Source organism: Phyllostomus discolor, chromosome X (genome assembly GCF_004126475.2).
Source record: "Phyllostomus discolor isolate MPI-MPIP mPhyDis1 chromosome X, mPhyDis1.pri.v3, whole genome shotgun sequence".
NCBI classification, from domain to species: Eukaryota; Metazoa; Chordata; class Mammalia; order Chiroptera; family Phyllostomidae; genus Phyllostomus; species Phyllostomus discolor.
In genome coordinates, this window is record NC_050198.1 from 28821077 (window position 1) to 28841045 (window position 19969).

Consider the following 19969-nt stretch of genomic DNA (forward strand, 5'->3'; position numbering starts at 1 on the left):
TGAGCTACCTGGCAAAGGCCCATTTCTCTTATAGGTAACCCTGACCCAGAACCAACCAAGGAAGGGGTTGGGGAACCTTAGTTCCAACTCAGCAAAGTTGATACAATGCTAAGTTACCACTGTCCTATTATCCTCATTTTACAAAGTGGCTCAGTGGGTTGGATATCATCCTGCAAACTGAAAGGTCACTGGTTTGATTCTGGTCAGGGCAGATGCCTGAGTTTTGGGCCAGGTCCCTGGTCGAGAGCATACAAGAGGCAACTGGTTGATGTTTCCCTTGCATGTTGATGTTTGTCTCCCTCTCTTTCTCCCTCCCTTCTCCTCTCTTTAAAAGTAAACAAATAAAATCTTTTTTAAAAAGGTTAGATAACTTGCACAAGGGCACAAGGGCACACAGATTATAAGTGGGGGAACTGGAATGTGAACAGAGACTGTCTGGCTCAGAACCTAGGATCTCCACTACTGCCCTCTATTGCCTTACCCTAATGTCTGAAAAGCAAGTTTTGGCCCAATGGGAGATGACCTGTTTAGCAGAATGAGCTTGCCTACATTGAAACAAGCTGCCTTGCAAAGCAGAGGATTCCCTGTCCTAGTTGATGCTCAAACACAGGCTGTGTAGCCATCTGTCAGATACATTACACAAGAGGGTGCTCACTGGGAGGCAAAATGAACTAGGTGACTACTAACAGCACTTTCAGTTCCAAGATTCTATGTTTCCAGAACATAGTTCAGAGCAAGAGTGTGCATTCACAATGTATAAGGAACATAACAGAAGGGATGGAGAAGACAGAAGCACTCAAGGGTGAGCAGGAAAGAGACTTAGCCAAACTGTGCCCAATAGTACCAAAATCCACTGTGAGAAAGATAAAAATTACAGTCAATCCAAGAGCTATTTGACACACAGGACATCATATAATCAGCTATATAGTGGTATTTTTTTTTCCTCATAAGTTGATTTGATTTCACTGAATTGATGGGAAATTTTTGTGTAGATGTGATCTTTAAAAGTTCTACAGAAGAACTTCAAATTCAGGCACACTTTGCATATAAACTCTTCAAACTAAAAGTGTACTCAATTAAGGGCATGACAAAAAGTTTGAAGCAAATATCCAAATATTTCAAAAAGCTGCTTAGAAAAGAATTTTCGCATTTGAGGTTTTGCCAATATAAACACATAATGATGAACCTTATGTCTTGGTAACAGTTTAAAAAATTGAAGGGAAGAGGCAGTTACTAGTCCAACGTTTTTGCAGCAGATGCATCCTGGTGACATATTTCCAAAGCAGGCATTACAATAATTTTCTTTTTTCCCCTTCAAATTCTACACAAGCTGGTTAGTCAACTATACAAATTAGAGTTCATGGGAAATCTATACAAAGATATTAGACAAAATAGATTTCTTACCAAGATAAATCACAAATTAGTAAAGTCAATGGGTTAATGTTTAAAATGTCAAAGCTCATAGATGGAAATTCCATGAGAAAACACTTGCAGTATGCATACATCTTTCTCCACCCTTCTTCCCTGGTCTCCTCCCAGAAAGCTGACCTAAATAGAGCACATTAGTGGGCACCAGTGCTTTCTGGCTTTGAGCTTAGCCAACGAGCCTCTCTCTCTCTCTCTCTCTCTCTCTCTCTCTCTCTCTCTCTCTCTCTCTCTCTCTCTCTCTCTCTCTCTCTCTCTCTCTCACACACACACACACACACACACACACACACACATCCCAAAGGGAGGAAGGAGAGTGAATTTATAGTATCTATTCTGGCACTCTCCTTACAGTCACCTGGGTTAACTGGGTCCCTCAACAGAAATTGTGTTCTCAAAGTGTAGCTCTACAGTGCTCTCTCTCTCTCTCTCTCTCTCTCTCTCTCTCTCTCGCTCTCTCGCTCTCGCTCTCCCTCCTCCCTCCCTCATACTATGAGCCTAGTGGTGGTAAAAGCTTGCTGCTGTTACCAGCCTCAGTGTACTGCACTCTCCCTATCCCACAACTTTGTTGACAGTTAGCTTAGTAAACCCTCCTCAAATTATCTTAATTAGAGGATTGCTTTTGTTTCCTGCTGGGACACTGAATGATACACATGGAATAAGTAAAATGCTAGTAATTATTAAATCTCAACATCAATGCTATGTCCACAATTTTTAGAATGTTAGGGCATGATTTTTGCATTTCCACTGCTTGTAATTATGAGCAAGATGATTATACCTAGAGTTGTGTTTTTAATAGTTTGATTTCTGGAACCAGAATGCCTGTATTGAGTCTCAGCTCTGATGCTTACTAGTTGTGTGAATTTTTGCAAACCATCTAATTCAGTTGTTCTCCAACCTGGGGCAGTTTTGCCCTTTGAGTGACATTTGGTAATGTTTAGAGATGTTTTTGTTGTCACAACTGTGGACAGGCAGTTGCTACTGGGACTTAGTTGTGAGTAGAGGCCAAAAATGCTTCTAAATATCTTACAATGCACAGGACAGCCCCACAACAAAGAATTTTCTGGCCCAAAATGGCAATATTGCCAAGGTTCAAAAGCCCTAATATAACCCTTGTTTGCCTTAGTTTCCTAATCTATAAAATGAAGTTAAGATTAGTATATACCTTATAAGATTATCTAAGAGTTCAATGAGCTAATACATGTAAAGCACTTAGAAGAAGGCCTGGGATATATGCTTAAAAAATGTGAGGTGGCATCACCATCTTTATCATCATCATAAGGTTCTCTAAGAGCTCAGAGCACAAAGACAACTTACTAAAAGGCAAGAAGTTATAAATTCATTATGAAAGACATTTAATTCTACTATAGTACAATAAAAGCAGAGATCTTATCTGGCTTTATTCCACTGCATCTCCTACACATTTATGTCTAACATATATTTTATTTGATTAACACATTTAATATGGCACCTGTTTGTTCATCAATAAGATAATAAATGTAATAAATCTAGTAGAATTCCTAGCATTCAGTAGATAAATGCTCTATGGTAGTGGTGGCTGTGATGGTTACAGTGAATGTTATACCAGTATATCTTTTGAGCCTGAAAATAAGAGCTGGTAGGTATCTTCTTTCAGTTTCTTGCTCAAATCTTATTAATTTTATTCACTAACTGTTCAAAAACTCAAGGCCAAGAAAAACCTCACAAATGAGTTATATGACTGCTTAAACTACAGAATGCATGTTTATGTTATTCACATATTATCCCAAGTAGCAATTTTTAAATCACTAGTTTTATCTTGCTTCATTACAACAAAAAGAATTAAGTTGGATTGACATTTTGAAAAATTAAGCAAGATGATTTGGGGGAAGGGAAAATGAGGGTAGAAAAAAATTGATGAAGCAGGAAGTTAGGTTATAATTCCCCCAAAATACACTATAAGAACCTGTCTACTTGCTAGAAGTCCACTTGGCACAAATTTGGCAGGTAAAGGCCCAGAGTCATTTCCATTCCATCATATATATCACAGGGCCAAACAGTGAAAAAACTATGAGAAAAGAATGATTATTCTTAGCAATGAAACATGAGAGAAAGTTTTCCTTATACAGAGGGCACTGAAATGAAGTTAATCTCTTTAATGGTGAGCTTTAAATCTGTAGTTCCTGGGGTTATTTTTTAAATTTATTTTTAATTGAACTTATTGGTGTGACATTGGTTAATAAAATTACATAGGTTTTAGGTGTATAATTCTATAATATATCATCTGTATATTATATTGTGTGTTCACCACCCCAAGTCAAGTCTCCTTCTATCACCATTTATCTCCCCTTTACCGTTTACCATCTTCTACCTCCCCCATCTCCACTTTTTCTCTAGTAATTACTATACTGTTATCTGTGTCTATGAATTTTTTGTCCCTGTTTTTATTTTTTTTGCTTAATTCCTTCATCTTTTTCACCCAGCCTGGGGCTATTCTTTATAATGTCTTGCAGCGTAGACCATATATGTGTAGTGTCAAAACCACAATCCAATAAAAGCAACTCTACAAAGGGCTAAAAGAACACAGTTCAGATAGAAATCTCTCTGGAATAAGGAATGACCAGATAGGATGTCCATGGGGCAGTCCTCCTTAAGCCTTATTGCTCACACACAAACTCAGCTAGGGCCTGGGGAATCTGTGGTGGTCCCTGGGTATGGTGATCTTTATAACAAATGCAGACACATATTCTTTAGTGGTCCCCTCATTGGGTTATAAAGCTGACAGCAACTGTGGAAATTGAAGGACTTAATATCACAAAAAATATATAGGGTCTGGCAGAAGTAACACCTACTTGTGTGTGGTTGATAGGGTAATAATATGGGTATAATAATTTGATCATTTCACTTCAAATGTCATATGATGTGCTTGAGTGTGATATTCTTATGTTACAGAATTACATGCTTATGATTTTTTAATAAAAGGGGTGTTTTTTGTGCCAGACCCAGTATTTCACATTTATGAAATAGTTCCTTGCGCCAGACATTGTCCCAAGGGTTTTAGAAAAATAAACTATTAAATACTCACAGCAATCCATGAAAGGAGTATTATTGTTAAATTCCCCATTTCACAGATAAGGAGACTGAAGAGTTAAGGTAAGTATTTGCCCAGTACATATAGAGCTACCAAGTGACAGCACAAGGAACTGGATATGACAAACTGACTGCAGAGCCCACATGTGTAAAGTGTATATCACGTGCAAGGTATATATCACGTGCATCAAAAGAAGGACCCATCCCCAACTTCACAAAGTTGTTAGGCCTCCAAGGTGAACTCAGGTCCTACTTATCCCAAAGCACTGTCACTGGCTCACCTCAAATTTTCATTTAGTTTTTCATTTCAAGAAAATGTGCATACACTGCAGGGGCAGCAATGCAATTGTATATCTTTATACAACAGTCCCTGCCTTCAAGACACAGAATGGAATCTCCAGAAAGTTCAAACTTCAGAAAGAAAGACCACAGACTTCAAAGCAGAAATGTCAAATTAGCATTCCAGATAGGATATTGGAGAAGGAAGACCTAGATGAGTGAGAGTATTAAATCAGGGGCTATGTAGAAGATGGGGCTCCAGATAGGCTAAAAGAAAAGGAAAGAGAAAAGGCAGCAGAGAGAGCCACCTTGGCAGCATGGAATATTCAAGCAAAACCTTGCAAAATCATATACAGCACAATGCCAGGCAAGTTCTAAGTGCTTTACACATATTAATATATTAATGTTCACCACCACCCCACATGAAGTAGGGACTATTATTACTCACCTTATATATATATGAAGAAACATATCACTTTTAACAGGAACCTAAACAACAAAACAAAGAAACAAGCAAAATATACCCAAAGACACTGAAATAGGGGACAGACTGACAGTGACCAGAGGGGAGAGAAGAGGGAATTTCAGGGGGGAATGAGTAGGGTTTACAGGAACAAATTTGGAGGACACATGTACAAAAACTACGGGTGGGGGGTAATGGGGGGGAAGAGGGGAGGGTTGGGTGGGTGGGCTGGAATGGGAGTAAGTAGGAGAAAACTGTACTTGAACAATGATTAAAATAAAATTAAAAAAACAGTGGGTACACACTTAAACTTGGAGGGATACCCTAATATGTGTAGGATTTAGCCTAGTTCTGACCTCAAACAAAAGAGCCAGTGGTGGTCATATTTGACAGCCTTGAAGAACAACTTGAGGCCCCTTCAGAGGATTCTTGACAAAAATGCCAATCTAATCATCTCTACCCCTTTATTCCTGTTTTTACTCTAGCATCGGAATTCCAAATAAAGATTTTAAAATCTAAAAAAAAAAAGAAAGAAACTAAGCACAGATAGGTTAAACAACTTGTCACACAGCTAATGTGAGGCAGTCTGTCTCTAGACACAGTGCTCCTAATACCTAAGCTGTACTGCTCTCCAAAAGGGAAGTTCCCTGCAGTGGAGCAGGCAGAGATAATGATGGAAAGATAATAGGCAGTGGAGAGGCCAGGTTAAGTATTTACTGAGTATGGATGCTATAAAGAACAGAAAGTCAAGAGTCAGGAGAACCTTAAGCCAGGAATTCTCTAATATGCATCCCTGCTATTGGGTCATAGTATCAAGTAAACTATTGCTGCATAACAAACTATCTCCAAAATTAATGGTTTAAAACAGTAACTATTTATTCACTCACAGTTCTGCAATTTGGCTGGATATTGGCCGAGATGATATTTCTCTGCTTCATGTGATGATTTATGAGGTCAGTCATATGGCCACATTGAGCAGGAAGCTAACTGGTTCTGAAATATCCAAGATGACCTCATTCACATGTTGTATATAAAGATACACAACAATTGCATATCTGGCTCTCCAGCCTAGATGGCAGGAGTGATTTAACACCTAAGTTTTACTCCATCTGACTTTTCTTCTTCTTTCTCTATGTGGTCATTCATCATTCAGAAGTCTAGCTCAAGTTTCTGTACTTAACAGTTGGCTTCCAAGAGGGTGAACCTGAAGTCACCAAGTTGCTTAAGGCTTAAGCCTGGAATTGGCACCACATCATTCCTGCCATATTCCAGTGGCCAAAGCAAGTCCCAAGGTCACACATTTTCAAGGGGAAGGAAATAGATTTCCCTTCTTGATGGTAGCTGCAACAGGCACATGTGGAGATAACAAAAGATTGTTGGCAGCCATCTTTGCAATCAATCCACTTCAAGGACCAATGACACCAGAGGCCTCTGGATTTTTTACTTTTGTTCTTTCACTCTCTAATGTTCTGTCATGAATGACATTTTCTCCATGGATCCCCAAACTCATGCAAGGACATCATATCAACATCCCCTGTACACTCACTCTCATCCAAAAGACTTCTGAGCTAAGAGGAAAGCATATGCAGACTCTTATCAGAGAAAGGCATTTCAGATATTACAGCTGTCCCATGGGAGAGCTTGGCTCAGGTCGAGAGCCAGAGCACTAAAGGCCACAAAGTACTCTATGGCATGAAGTGATAGAGCCCTGTGAGGATTCTGATTTTATTCTAGGGAACAGGTGGGCCAACTACAGCCCTCTGGCAAAATCCTGCCACTAGCCTCTCCCTTTTTAAAATTTAATCTTTATTGTATTTTTTACATTACCTTTTAGTCCCCTCATACCCCTCTCCCCACACTTGCCCCTTTTACAGATAAAGTGTCATTGGAACACATCCATGCTCAATCATTTATATATTGTCTATGGCTGCTTTAGCACTAAAATAGCAGAGTTGAGTAGTTACAAAAGGAACTGCATAGTCCATAATACCTAAAGTATGTACTGCCTATCCCTTTACAGGAAAAGTTTGGCAACCGTGACACTTGCAGTAATATTAAGTAATGTGACTCTTTCTCATACTCAATTTTGCTTCCAGAAATTAAATTGACCCCAGGCTTCACATTTTAACTGGGAGATATAGGCAGCTCTTGGGCCAGTCCATACAATGCCTTGAAAAGGCAGGAGAATGTAAAGCTTTTAGTAATAGAATTATAAGGTATAAATCTACATGATGCTTTTAAGTCAAACCACTTTATGCCCTTAGCTGTTTTAGAAATTGCCCTCAAGTCTCCATTGACAAATCTTTCCACGTGAACCTCATGCTCTTCCCAAGAGAGAGAGTTGCAGTAGGTTTTCTATGCTCAGAGACTGTCTTTTTAGATCATTCAATAGACAAATCTGTCATCCTCAGTGAATAATCTCTATATCAATTTACAACCCAGGGAACCCAACAGAGCTCTTAAACTCTGTTAACCTAGTAGTATTGTACTTGAATTTTCTGAAAAGCACAAGGTAATTATAAAAGCCTGGCCTTTTGCCTTCACTTGGTTGTATACACAAAAGATTTTTTAATACCTAATTTTTAAATACCTATTAAAGAACGTTTAATAATGCAAAATTGTGTTCATCCATAGGAAACTATTTTGAACATGTTTTCATAATCAAAATAAACCCAAAAGATGAAATTTAGCACTCCATTTCCTTGGAACCCTTGAAGTTCTGCTCTCTCATCCATCAAAAATATATTTTTGAAATTTTATGTTTAAAATGTTTTTAAGCACACATACTCACTGACACATCAATTTCAGTTCTTGAATTTTATTCCAAGTTTTTAAAGTATATTTTATTGATTATGCTATTACAGTTGTCCCAATTTTTTCCCTTTACCTCCCTCCACCTGGTATCCCCTTTTCCTCCAGTGATTTCCCCCTTTAGTTTATGTCCCTGGGTCATGCATATAAGTTCTTTGGCTTCCCCATTGCCTATACTGTTATTAACATCCCTCTGTCTATTTTTTTACCTACTCAGTTATGCTTCTATATCTCTATACGTTTTCTTCCATTCTCCCTCTTTCCCCTCCCAGCTGATAACCCTCCAAATGACCTCCATATCTATGATTCTGCTCCTGTTCTAGTTGTTTGCTTAGTTTGTTTTTGTTTTTGTTTTTTAAACTCAGTTGTTGATAGTTTTGAGTTCGCTGTTATTTTACTGTTTATAGTTTTGATCTTTTTCTTAGATAAGTCCCTTTAACATTTCATAAAATAAGGGCTTGGTGATGATGAACTCCTTTAACTTGACCTTATCTGGGAAGCACTTTATCTGTCCTTCCATTCTAAATGATAGTTTTGCTGGATAGGGTAATCTAGGTTGTATATCCTTGCTTTACATCACTTTGAAAATGTCTTGCCAGTCCCTTCTAGCCTACAAAGTTTCTTTTGAGAAATCAGCTAACAATCTTATGGCAACTCCTTTGTAAGTAATTGTCTGCTTTTCTCTTGCTGCTTTTAACATTATTGCTTTATCTTTAACCATTGGCATTTTAATTGTGATGTGTCTTGATGTGGTCTTCTTTGGGTCCATCTTGTTTGGGACTTTCTGTGCTTTCTGGACTTGTATGTCTATTTCCTTCACCAAATCAGGGAAGTTTTCTTTCATTATTTCTTTCAACTAAGTTTTCAATTTCTTGATCTTCATTTTCTCCTTCTGGCACCCTTATGATTCAGGTGTTGGTACATTTAAAGATGTTCCAGAGATTCCTAAGTCTATCCTTATTTTTTTTAATATTTTTTCTTCCTGCTGTTCATTTCTTCCTTGTATTCCAAATCAATTATTTGATTCTCACTTCATCCTTTCCACTGTTGGTTCCTTGTAGATTTTTCTTTATTTCACTTAATGCAAACTTCATTTCTGCCTGGGTCTTTTTTATGCTGTTCAAGTACCAAAATGAGTTTCTGGAGTATCCTGATAACAAGTGTTTTGAACTATGCATCTGATAGGATGCTTATCACCATTTCATTTAGTTCTTTTTCTGGAGTTTTGTTCTGTTCTTTCATTTGGGTCATATTTCTTTGTCTCTTCATTTTGGCAGCCTTCCTGTATTTGTTTTTGTGTATTAGGTAGAGTTGCTTTGACTCCCTATCTTAGTAGTGTGGCCCATCTGGATAAATGTGGCTTCTTTAGATCCTTGGCTTTCAGATTTCCACATAGCTTGATTGTCTTACAATTCTGAGTGATATTTGTTTTATAGTCTAGTTGTATTTTTTGCTATAGTTGTGCATAAAGGCATGGCGTGTTTACCTATGCCTCCACCCTGACCAGAAGTCTCTTATTTTTAATGGCTACATAGTATGCCACTAAAAATAGGGCATTTTTCAAACATGTACTGTTGGAAATTTAAGTCATATCTAGTTCTTCCCACTGCCATCCTGGTCCTTTCTCCAAATCCAGCTCTCTCCTTCAAGTCCTCATATATGTATGTGTATATGCATAATTATACATATATATGCATGTGTGTATATACACACATATATATGTGTCTATGTATGCATGTATACACACACATACACAGAAGCAGTACTTCTAGGTGAGACATGGAAATTCCAAGATACATGTCACAAGGAGAGATCTCAAGAGAAAATAATTCAGTTATTAGATTTGAGTTTTAACACTAACACAGGCATAAGAGGAGGAGGCCAGAGGGGAAGATGAAAGATCTGGGTCCTTGATGGCATTGAGTAACCTCTAATTTAACCAACTCAAGGGCCACCTATCTCTCAATTTCTTGTTAATGGGAAAATTATTTTTTCTGGATGGATTAGGCCAGTTGTAATTGTGTTTTCTGCTACAGTCTAATCTTATTTGATATGATCTCCATTTTAGATGTTTTTATTGTCCAACATCTTAGCCTCATTATAGTTCAATGCCCCCCTAATTATCATTAAACATATGCAGCCATTTATTATTCAACTTTACTTACATATTTATCAATGTCTTTGCTTACATGGTTCTTCCATGTAATTTCTAGTTTCTTTGTTCAAATATCTTTCTTTCTTATAAAAATCCTTTGCCTCTTTCTCAGCACTAATTTGTTAGTGGTATATTTGTCTAAGTCTTTGTCTATAAGTGTTTTCATTTAACCCACTTGTTTGAATAGTGGTTCAGCTACATGATGAATGCCTTTGACTTGCATGATGCAAGGAGCTAGAATTGTCATATTCCACATAAATTCAGAGCATTCTTCCCAGTCTCTATTGACTGGCAGAAACAAATGCAAAAATGCTTTGGAGGCTTACATCCCAAGTCTGAGAGGCACAGAATTTCGCAGGTAAAGCTCCACTGACACTGAGTTTAAACTTCAAATTATAAAACATAAGAGAAAAACATTTCATTATGAATAAAAGTGGGCACACAAATAGTAGCTCTATATTCCCACAGTACTTCAGGTACTAGAATAACCTAATGCAGAGGATAAAATAAGTATGTTTAAAGTGGTTAAAGACATAAAGCAAGCACTGTAATCCATAAGAATAAGTCACTATTTAAAAAGTAACAAGCAGGTTTTGAAGAAAACTACTTTCTTAAAAATTAAATATATAATTATTGAAATTTAAAACTCAGTGGACTTTTAAATCAGATTCTACATTGCTAAAGAGAATCACTGAAGTCTCTGGAGAGTGTATCTGAATAATTACTCAAAATGCAACACAGCAAGATAAAAAGATGGAATATTGAATTACAGAGTATATGAAAAAGAGTTTATAAGATATCAAGGATAGAATTATATAGTCAAATATATCTCTAACAGGAACTCCCCAAAGAGAGCATAGAAAGAGTGTGGGGATGGTAGGATGATAGAAAATCAATATATTAAGACATAAATGACTGACAATTTTCTCTGTATTCCATGCCAAGAGGGAAAAATAAAAATAAACCCAAACCTAAACACATTGCAAAGAGACATCACAATACCAAAGTTACATAAGTCTTAAAAGCCATCAGCCAAAAATAACAGAGCACCTTAAAAACAACAACAATTAAACTGAGAAGAGATATTACAACAGCAATGTTAGAGGACAGAAGATAATGGAATAACATCTTCACAGGGCTGAGAGATGATAGCTATCAGGTTGGAATTCAATATTTAACTAAATTATCATTTAATCAAGACATTTTCAGAAAAAGACAGAGAATTTACTACAAACAGATCCGTTGTGAAAACAAAACAAAAATACTATTGGAGATGAAGAGGGACATTTCATAATGATTAAAAGATCAACTAATCAGGAAAACATGTCCTAAATTCATATGTACCAAACAGCAGAGCTTCAAAAGAGATGAAGCAAAACCTAAGAAAATTTAAGGAGAAAGACAAATTCACAGTTATTTTTCAAGACTTCAACATTCCTCTCTCAATAATTAATAAATCAAGTAGACAGAAAATCAGTAAGGCTATAGAAGACTTAAATGTCATCAACCAGACTGACATAATTAACATTTATGGAAATTCTACCTAACAACAGGATATACATTCTCTTCAAGTGCATGTGGAAGAGTCACTAAGATTGATTATATGCTGTGCCATAAAAACGTCTCTATAATGGGGAAAATCAGAACAACTGTAATTGAAGAACAATAAAAATTTTAAAAATAAAAATAAAATCTTAAAGAACAAAAGTCTCTATAAATTTAAATGGATTGCAATCATACAGCATGTGTTCTTTGACCACAATGGAGTAAAATTAGAAATCAGTAATAGAAAGATAAATTTAAAACTCTCCATAATACTTGGATATTAAACAACATACTTTAAAGAAATACACATGTCATCATATAGGAGGAAGATGGCATCAGGGTAGGAGACAGGAGATTCTACTCCCCCCCTACACAAGGGGGAATATCCTAGTCAATCTACAGAGGAAAAGAGCAAACAACCAATAATACCTCAACATATGAAAATAGGGGACAAAGGATTGTGGCGGAACTGAAAAACCAGACCCTAAGAGGAGTGCTGCAACATGGTAGGGTCCCAGGGACCAGCACGGGGTCCCGGGGCTGCAGCCCCAGGCCCAGTACCCGCTGCTGGTTTTGCCACAGAGTCCTTGGGAGAGAGCCAGGGTAACTGCTCCCTCCCCAGCCAAACAAGGTCAGATCAGCACCAGGAGAAACCCGGTTGCTAACAAACACAGAGGCTGTGAGGACCCTCAGAGTCTGTGGACACTGGCAGAGTTGAGAGTTGCCTGACGGGCCCTGACCCCCATAGTCACTGGTCTGGCTGGAGAATTGGGCTGTGGAAGAGGCCAGGCCACTGTATGGAGCGGCAGGCTTGAGTAGGAGGAATTTCTCAAAAAGAAAAAGTGAAAAGACAGACACTGTTTGGGGAATTCTCCTACAGCAGTCACTCTGGCCTCCCTGCCATGCAGCTGGGCAGCGATCCTGAGATTGCACAGCAGGTTGTGCTTGAGCAGAAGACCCTGCGCACCCCCATAGCATGAGAAAGGTGAGGCAGCCTAACCAAGTGTGCGCTTGTACCCCTGCATGCTCGCTGGCATCCCTGCCCACAGTGGTAACCCTGGGGAAAGGCCTGGTTCCCACACCCAAGGTGCAGGGAAGAAGTGCCAGGATAGCTCCCCAGACAGTGCTCATGGCTGACTGAGGGCAGATCAGGAAGGCAGAAAAGCCATACGAATCACCCCTCAGCCTGCTGCAGCCAGCAAGGCCAGAAAAACCGGTTTGGACACTTTGAAACCAAGAGGCTTTTTAATTTTATTCTATTTTAATATTTTAATAGTTTTTAATTTTTTAAGTTTTATTATTTTATTCTCTTTCAATTCCTTTTTTCTCTTTCCTTCTTTCTTGATTTATTCCCTCTCACTTTCTTTCCTCCAATTTTATCTCCTTTTCCTTCCTTCATCTGCTTTTTTTTAAAAATACCTACAAGTGAGACCAAAAACAAAAAACAAACAAAAAAAAACACCCTGGAACTGTGAAAAGACCAGAGGTGGACCCAAAGAAGGGGCATCACAACAGCTGCGACAGACAAATTTCACTCCGCTATTACAAAGAACCTGCAAGTTATTGCATATTTGCATTATTATTATTTTTTCCATTATTCTTACATCTTTTATTTTAATAGTATTTTTGTATTCCTCTTCTCTCTGTATAGTCTGCTTTGCTAGGCTGGTTATATTGTATCATTTGACAGGTTTCCCCTGATATCTCTTTCACAGTGTATTGCTAATTTACTGTCCCTCACTTCACATGTGTCCCATTAGCACACTACTCAAGGTCCTATACTTCCTATTCTTGTTATCCAAATCAAATAGATTCTGTCAAATGATTGTTGCTCTAATATTATTGTAAATAATAGCTGTTCCATACTATTGTAAATACTTCACAACACCCCTCCCAGATCTTAGCCCACTACACAGTTTCCTGAACTCTATTACGGTAGTAGTTAACTCTATTCTCTCACACACTACACCTATTAACTATCCTTTATTCTCACCTTACCTCAGAATCTGATGCCCCACAACCTCACTGCTTTCTAGATCCAACTCACAATCCTTCCTTCCCCAACAAGGGTCTTATCTTCTTTCCATCCTTTCTAAAAATCGGCTAGCTAGGTGGAAGATCACGGCTCACACTATACATAGCCAAAGGATCTCCTATCTCTTGTGTACTGGCTGCTGCAGTAAATATCACAGAATACTCTCTTGCTGTCTTAAACCATTTTGCCTTCCCCCTCCAACTGATCACAAAAAAGAGTAGGCTGAAGAGGTGAACACCAGGATACCCACTGGAAGAGGAAAGCCAACAACAAAGGAACCACTAACAGATAACAACAGAAGAAGGTGAAGGAGGGAGTGGAAACCACACAAACCTCAATCCAGGACCTATATGGAAATACAACCAAACAGTAGAGACATTACCCAGTACAAACAACTGAACAAGAGCAAGAGAGAATTCTCAAAACCTTATACACATGGAAGAACCAGCTTCAACAGAACCTTCCCTCACCAGCACAACAAAATACAAGAGGTGGTGATCAGAGTGATCCTCATTTAACCAGCTGGTGGGAAGGACCCACCAAAGAAAGATCCAACAACAGTCAAAACACAAAGACAAACACAGAGCCAACTTAAACGACAGCCCAAGACCAGTGAGCTCGGGAGATCAAGGAGACTGCACCACTGAATCTCACAGGTATTCTACCACAGAAGTTCACACCATAAACCCAGGGAGCCAGAACAGACCAATTTAAGAAGCTGAGGCAAACAAGAAGAGTCTCACAAACAATGGGAAGATAAAGAAACAATCCCCAAATGAAGGGAAAGGAGGAAGCCTCAAAAAGAATGCTAAATGAAATAGAGGCAACTCAACTATCAGATATTCAGTTCAAAGCAATGATTATCAGGAAGCTCAATGAGCTCACCATGAGCCACCAGAAACTACAGGGAAACTACAATGAACTCACTGCAAACTATATCAACATGAAAAAGGAAATAGAAACTATCAACAAGGGCCAAGAGAAGATGAAGAATACCATTTCTGAACTCAAGAAGACAGTAGAAGGAATGAAAAGCAAGACCGATGAAGCAGAAGACCGGATTAGCGAATTGGAGAACAAAATACAAAAAAAAAAAAAAAAACCACTCAGAAAGAGCAAGAAAAGGACAAGAAGCTCAGAAAGAATGAAGAGGGATTAAGCGAAATGCAAGACAATATGAAATGTAATAATATCTATATTATAGAGATACCAGAAGGAGAAGAAGAAGAGCAAGGGATAGAAAACCTATTTGAAAAAGTAATGATGGAAAACTTCCCTAATTTGATCAGAGAAAAAGTCACACAAATCTAAGAAACACAGAGTCCCAATCAAGATGAACCCAAAGAGGCCCACTTAAAGAAATCCACATGTCAAAGAAGAAATCAAAAGGAAACTCAAAGTGAATAAAAATAAAAATATATCAAATGTGTGGATGCTGTTAAAGTGTTGCTTAAAAAGAAATTTATAAGTATAAATATTCATTTTACAAAAAAGAAAAAGTTTAAAAACAAGTACCTAAGTTCCCACCATAAAAAGATAGAAAAAGAAGAGCAAACTAAGTCCATAGAAATTAAAAGGAAATAATAAAAATAAGAACAGAGGTCAATGACAGTCAATAAACAACTGGAAACTTAAGTGTTAAAAAATATGAGGCTGGGTGGGTGGGCTGGGATGGGAGTAAAAGATAGAAGATTGTACTTCAACCACAATTAAAATTAAAAAAAAAACTCTCACTCAAAAAAATACAACTTACAAGCAGCAACAAAAAATGAAATGTGTAGGGAAAATTTTAACAGAATGTATAAAATCTCTACACTGAAAATGATAAGATATGGTTGTAAGAAATAAAAGAAGGCATAAATAAATGGAAAAAGTTAAAATGACTACAGTTTGGAACATTCATTACTGTTAAGGTGTAATTGCCCCTAAATTGATATGGTGATTTAATGTAATCTCAGTCAAAATCCCAGCAAGCTCTTTAATAGAAATTGATAAACAATTATAACATTTATATGAAAATGCAAAAGGACTGAAAATATCCAAAACATTTTTTGGAAACAAGAATAGTCTTCCCATATAGTCTTGTTTTGGGAAACAAGAATAGTCTCCCAATAAATGAATGGATCAAAAAACTATGGTACATTTACACAATGGAATTCTATGCAGCAGAAGAAAGAAGGGGCTCCTACCCTTTGTGACAGCATGGATGGAACTGGAAACCATTATGCTAAGTGAAATAAGCCAGGCAGTGAAAGACAAATACCATATGATCTCACCTTTAACAGGAACCTTATCAACAAAACAAACAAACAAGCAAAATATAACCAAAGACACTGAAATAGAGAACAGGCTGACAGTGACCAGAGGGGAGAGGGGAGGGAATTTCAGGGGAAAGGGGGAAGGGTTTACAGGAACAAGTATAAAGGACACAGAGAGAAAAACTAGGTGGGGCGGAAATGGGAGGGAGGTGGGGAGGACTTGGGGTAGGTGGTCTGGATGGGAGTAAAAGACAGAAAACTGTACTTGAACAACAATTAAAATAAAAAAAAGAATAGTCTTGATGGTCTTACAAGACTTTTAATAAAGCTATTCATCAAAACAGCCTGCTATTGGTGTGAGGACAGACATAGAAATTAATGGGACAAACTAGAGAGTTCAGAAATAGACCCACATGTGTACACTCAATTGATCTTTGAAAAAGATAAAGTAATGCTGGAACAATTAAGTATTCATATTTTTAAAAATAGATCTTAGTACTCACTACAAATATAAATATTAACTCAAAATGGATGATGTATCTCAATATAAAAATTAAACTATAAAACTTAGAAAACAGCCCTGGTCAGGTGACTCAGTTGGTTAGAACATCATCCTATACACCAAAGGCTTGCGGGTTTGTTCCTGGTCAGGATGCATGTGGGAAGCAGCCAATAGATGTCTCTCTCTCTCCCCCTTCCTCTCTCTCTAAAATCAATAAACATCCTCAGGAGAGGATTTATAAAAAACTTAGAGAACTTAGAACATTTGTGTAACTTGGGGTAGGAAAGATGTCAGGACACAAAAAGCACTAACCAAAAAGGGAAAATATTGATAAATTGGACTTCACCAAAATTAAAAACTGCTATTTGAAATATATCTTTAAGAAAATAGCCCTGGTTGGTGTGGCTCAGTGAATTGAGTGCTACCTTGCAAACCAAAGGGTCACAGGCTCAATTCTCAGTCAGGACACATGCCTGGGTTGCAGGCCAGGTCCCCATTGGGGGCTGCACAAGAGGCAACCACACACTGATGTTTCTCTCCCTTTTTCTTCCTCCCTTCCCTTCTCCATAAAATAAATAAATAAAACCTTAAAAAAAGAAAAGAAAAAGGCAAGGCATAGACTTGGGAAAAATATTCACAAATCAGATATCTAACAAAGGACTTTTATCCAGAATACATAAAGAATTCTTACAACTCAATTACAAGAAGAAAAACAAGCCACATTCTAAAAATGGGATAATATTTAAATAAACCAGGAATTCTACTCCTAGGCATTTGTAGAAAAGAGGGAATATGTCCATACAATGCCTTATACATGAATATACAGAGGAGCTCCATTCATAATAGCCAAATAATGGGAAAAACTCAAATGTGCATTAACAGGAATGGATAAACAGATTGTGATATACCATGCCATAGAATACTATTCAGAAAAAAAAAAAAGAATGAAGTACTGGTACATGCAACAACATATGTGAATCTCAAAATTCTTAGGCTGAGTGAAAATAGCCACACACAAGACAATATAATTCTGTATGCTTTCCTTTATGTAAAATTCTAGAACTGTCAAATCTAATCTATATTGTCAGAAAACAGATCAATGGTTGCCTGGAGCTGAGGATGAGAGAGGAAATGACTTCAAAGGAGTAGGAGGGAACATTTTTTGGAGCTGGGAATGGAACTATTCTATATCTTGATTGTGCTGATTACTGTTTCCAGTAACAATTTTCAAACCTCATCTAATCATACACTTAAAATGGGTATGTTATTGTAAATTATGCCTCAATAAAGTTGATTTTTTAAAAAACAAAGAATTTGGGTGGGTTTGTCATTTGTTGACTTGGCTAAGCTGAACTGCATTTCCCAGTATTCCCCTTCTTTCATGTTTCCAGTGAGAGAGGCCCACAAGAAACATTCTTTTTTTAATGTTTATATCAGTTTTATTTATAATAGTCAAAAACTGTAAACAACCCTGTTCCAACTGGTGAATGGTTAAACAAACCATAGGCCAATCATATTATGGAATATTACCCAACAAAAAAAAAGAACTAACTATTGATACATGTGAGTTGAATCTCCAGAAAACTGTTGAGTGAGAAAAGATAATCCCCAAAAGGTTACATAATATATAATTCCATGTGTGTAACATTCTTGAAAAGACAAAATTATAGAAATGGAGAACAGATTAGTGGTTGCCAGGGCTGGAGGAGGGTGAGAAAGAACTGAGTATGGACCTAAAACAGTGAGGTGCAGAATTCTTGTGGTAACAGAAATGTTCTGTATTTGTGTCAATGCCACTGTCCACGTTCTGATATTGTATTATATATACTATTGCTAGATATTACTATTGGGGGAAAGTAGGTAAAGGGTACAAGGGATCTCTCCATTATTTAGTACAACTGCATGTGAAATCTATAATTATCTCAAAATATAGTGTTTAATTTAAAATAAAATTAGAAACACTCTGACCTGATGAATTGACTTTGCTGTATTGCGATCTGAGCTTAAGAATTTATCATAGCACTTTGGTTCTTTGTAAAAACTATAGAAGCAAATGAAGTACAAACTGGGTCACTCACAACATTGTACTGCACACTAGTTTCCACAAATGGCACAAATATACAAGCCTAAACAAGGAAGTTCACAATGGCAAGGCAGTATTTAGTCTACTCAAATGTAAGAACTCTGAAAACTGGATGTCAACCTTCTTTTTAAAAATTTATTTTATTTATTTTTTATTTTTCTTAAAGATTTTATTTATTTATTTATTTATTTATTTATTTATTTATTTATTTTAGAGAGAGGGGAAGGGAGGAGAAAGAGGAGAGAAACATTGATATGACATTGATTGGCTGCCTCACCTACATGCCTTGACTGGGACCAAACCCATAATCCAGGCGTGCGTCCTGATGAAATCAAATCAGCGACCTTTCCCTCTACCAGATGACACCCAACCAAATGAGAGGCAGAGAAACATCAATGTGTGAGAGAAACATTGATGGGGTTGCCTCTTGCTTACCCCCAACAAGGAACTGGCTCCCAACCCAGACATTTGCCCTGACAGGGAACCAAACTAGTAGCCTTTTGGTTTGTAGGCTGGCACTCAATCCACTGAGCTACACCAGCCAGGGCTCTATATTTTGATTAAAAACAGAAAATGTATGGTGATACTCTACAATACGAAGCATTTCAAATAAAATTGGTGATAAGAGTATAACCTTCTGAATGACAACTAAGGATTGTAATTGAAAAAATACTGTAGTCTATAAATAGTAACCTCCAAAACATATTTAAACCACTTCAGCACTGGACTTTTCCATGTCATTTACATCTAGATTGACGAGACCACAGGAAATTTCAAAGATCAAGAACTGAATCTCCCTATCTTCAGAATCTTCTTCCAATTGCCAGTACAGTAGCTCTATTATGAACTGTAGATTTTGCAGATGAGCCTGGAGATGTGCAAGGACAAAGTTGAGCCTAGGAGGAACCACATAGTTCAGAACTAAACTTAGTTGAAGACATCCAAATGTATTATGGAAGCATCATACTTATCACCTCTCATTTGCCTCATGGGATTGGGGGCCAGGGACATTCCCTTGCTGCTGGTATGGACCCCAGCAGGTGGGTGGCTCTATTACCATGAGGAGCTGGGATGGTGGCAGGCCAAGACAGATTCTTGGATGATATTTGGAGAGCAGAAGTGAAGCAGCAGCTATTTTGTAACCCACATATTTGTGCTTATCTTCTGGCTCATCTTTTTTGTGTGAGGCAGCAGAAACAAGTTCTCCATCAAGGTCAGAGGTAACAAGAACTTAACATGGGTTTCAGTCTGTCCTCATAAACTCCAGCTTGTATTTGTGAGTTCTGATTTGTTTTTTATCTCCCCTAATTTTCATCCATCTTCCCTTGCTGGCTGCTTGGCCCA

At 37.5% G+C, this 19969-nt stretch overlaps 1 protein-coding gene across 1 annotated transcript; it reads right to left on the bottom strand.

The window, feature by feature from the left end:
• Nucleotides 1-19273: 19273 nt before the first annotated feature.
• On the bottom strand, nucleotides 19274-19586 carry CRNDE (colorectal neoplasia differentially expressed; the record flags this gene model as incomplete). Its single annotated transcript, XM_028523459.2, is given in 3 exon segments — nucleotides 19274-19350; nucleotides 19353-19382; nucleotides 19385-19586. Coding segments are annotated over 3 exon segments (309 nt in total), but the record flags the coding sequence as incomplete, so codon positions are not given.
• Between the last annotated feature and the right edge of the window lie 383 nt (nucleotides 19587-19969).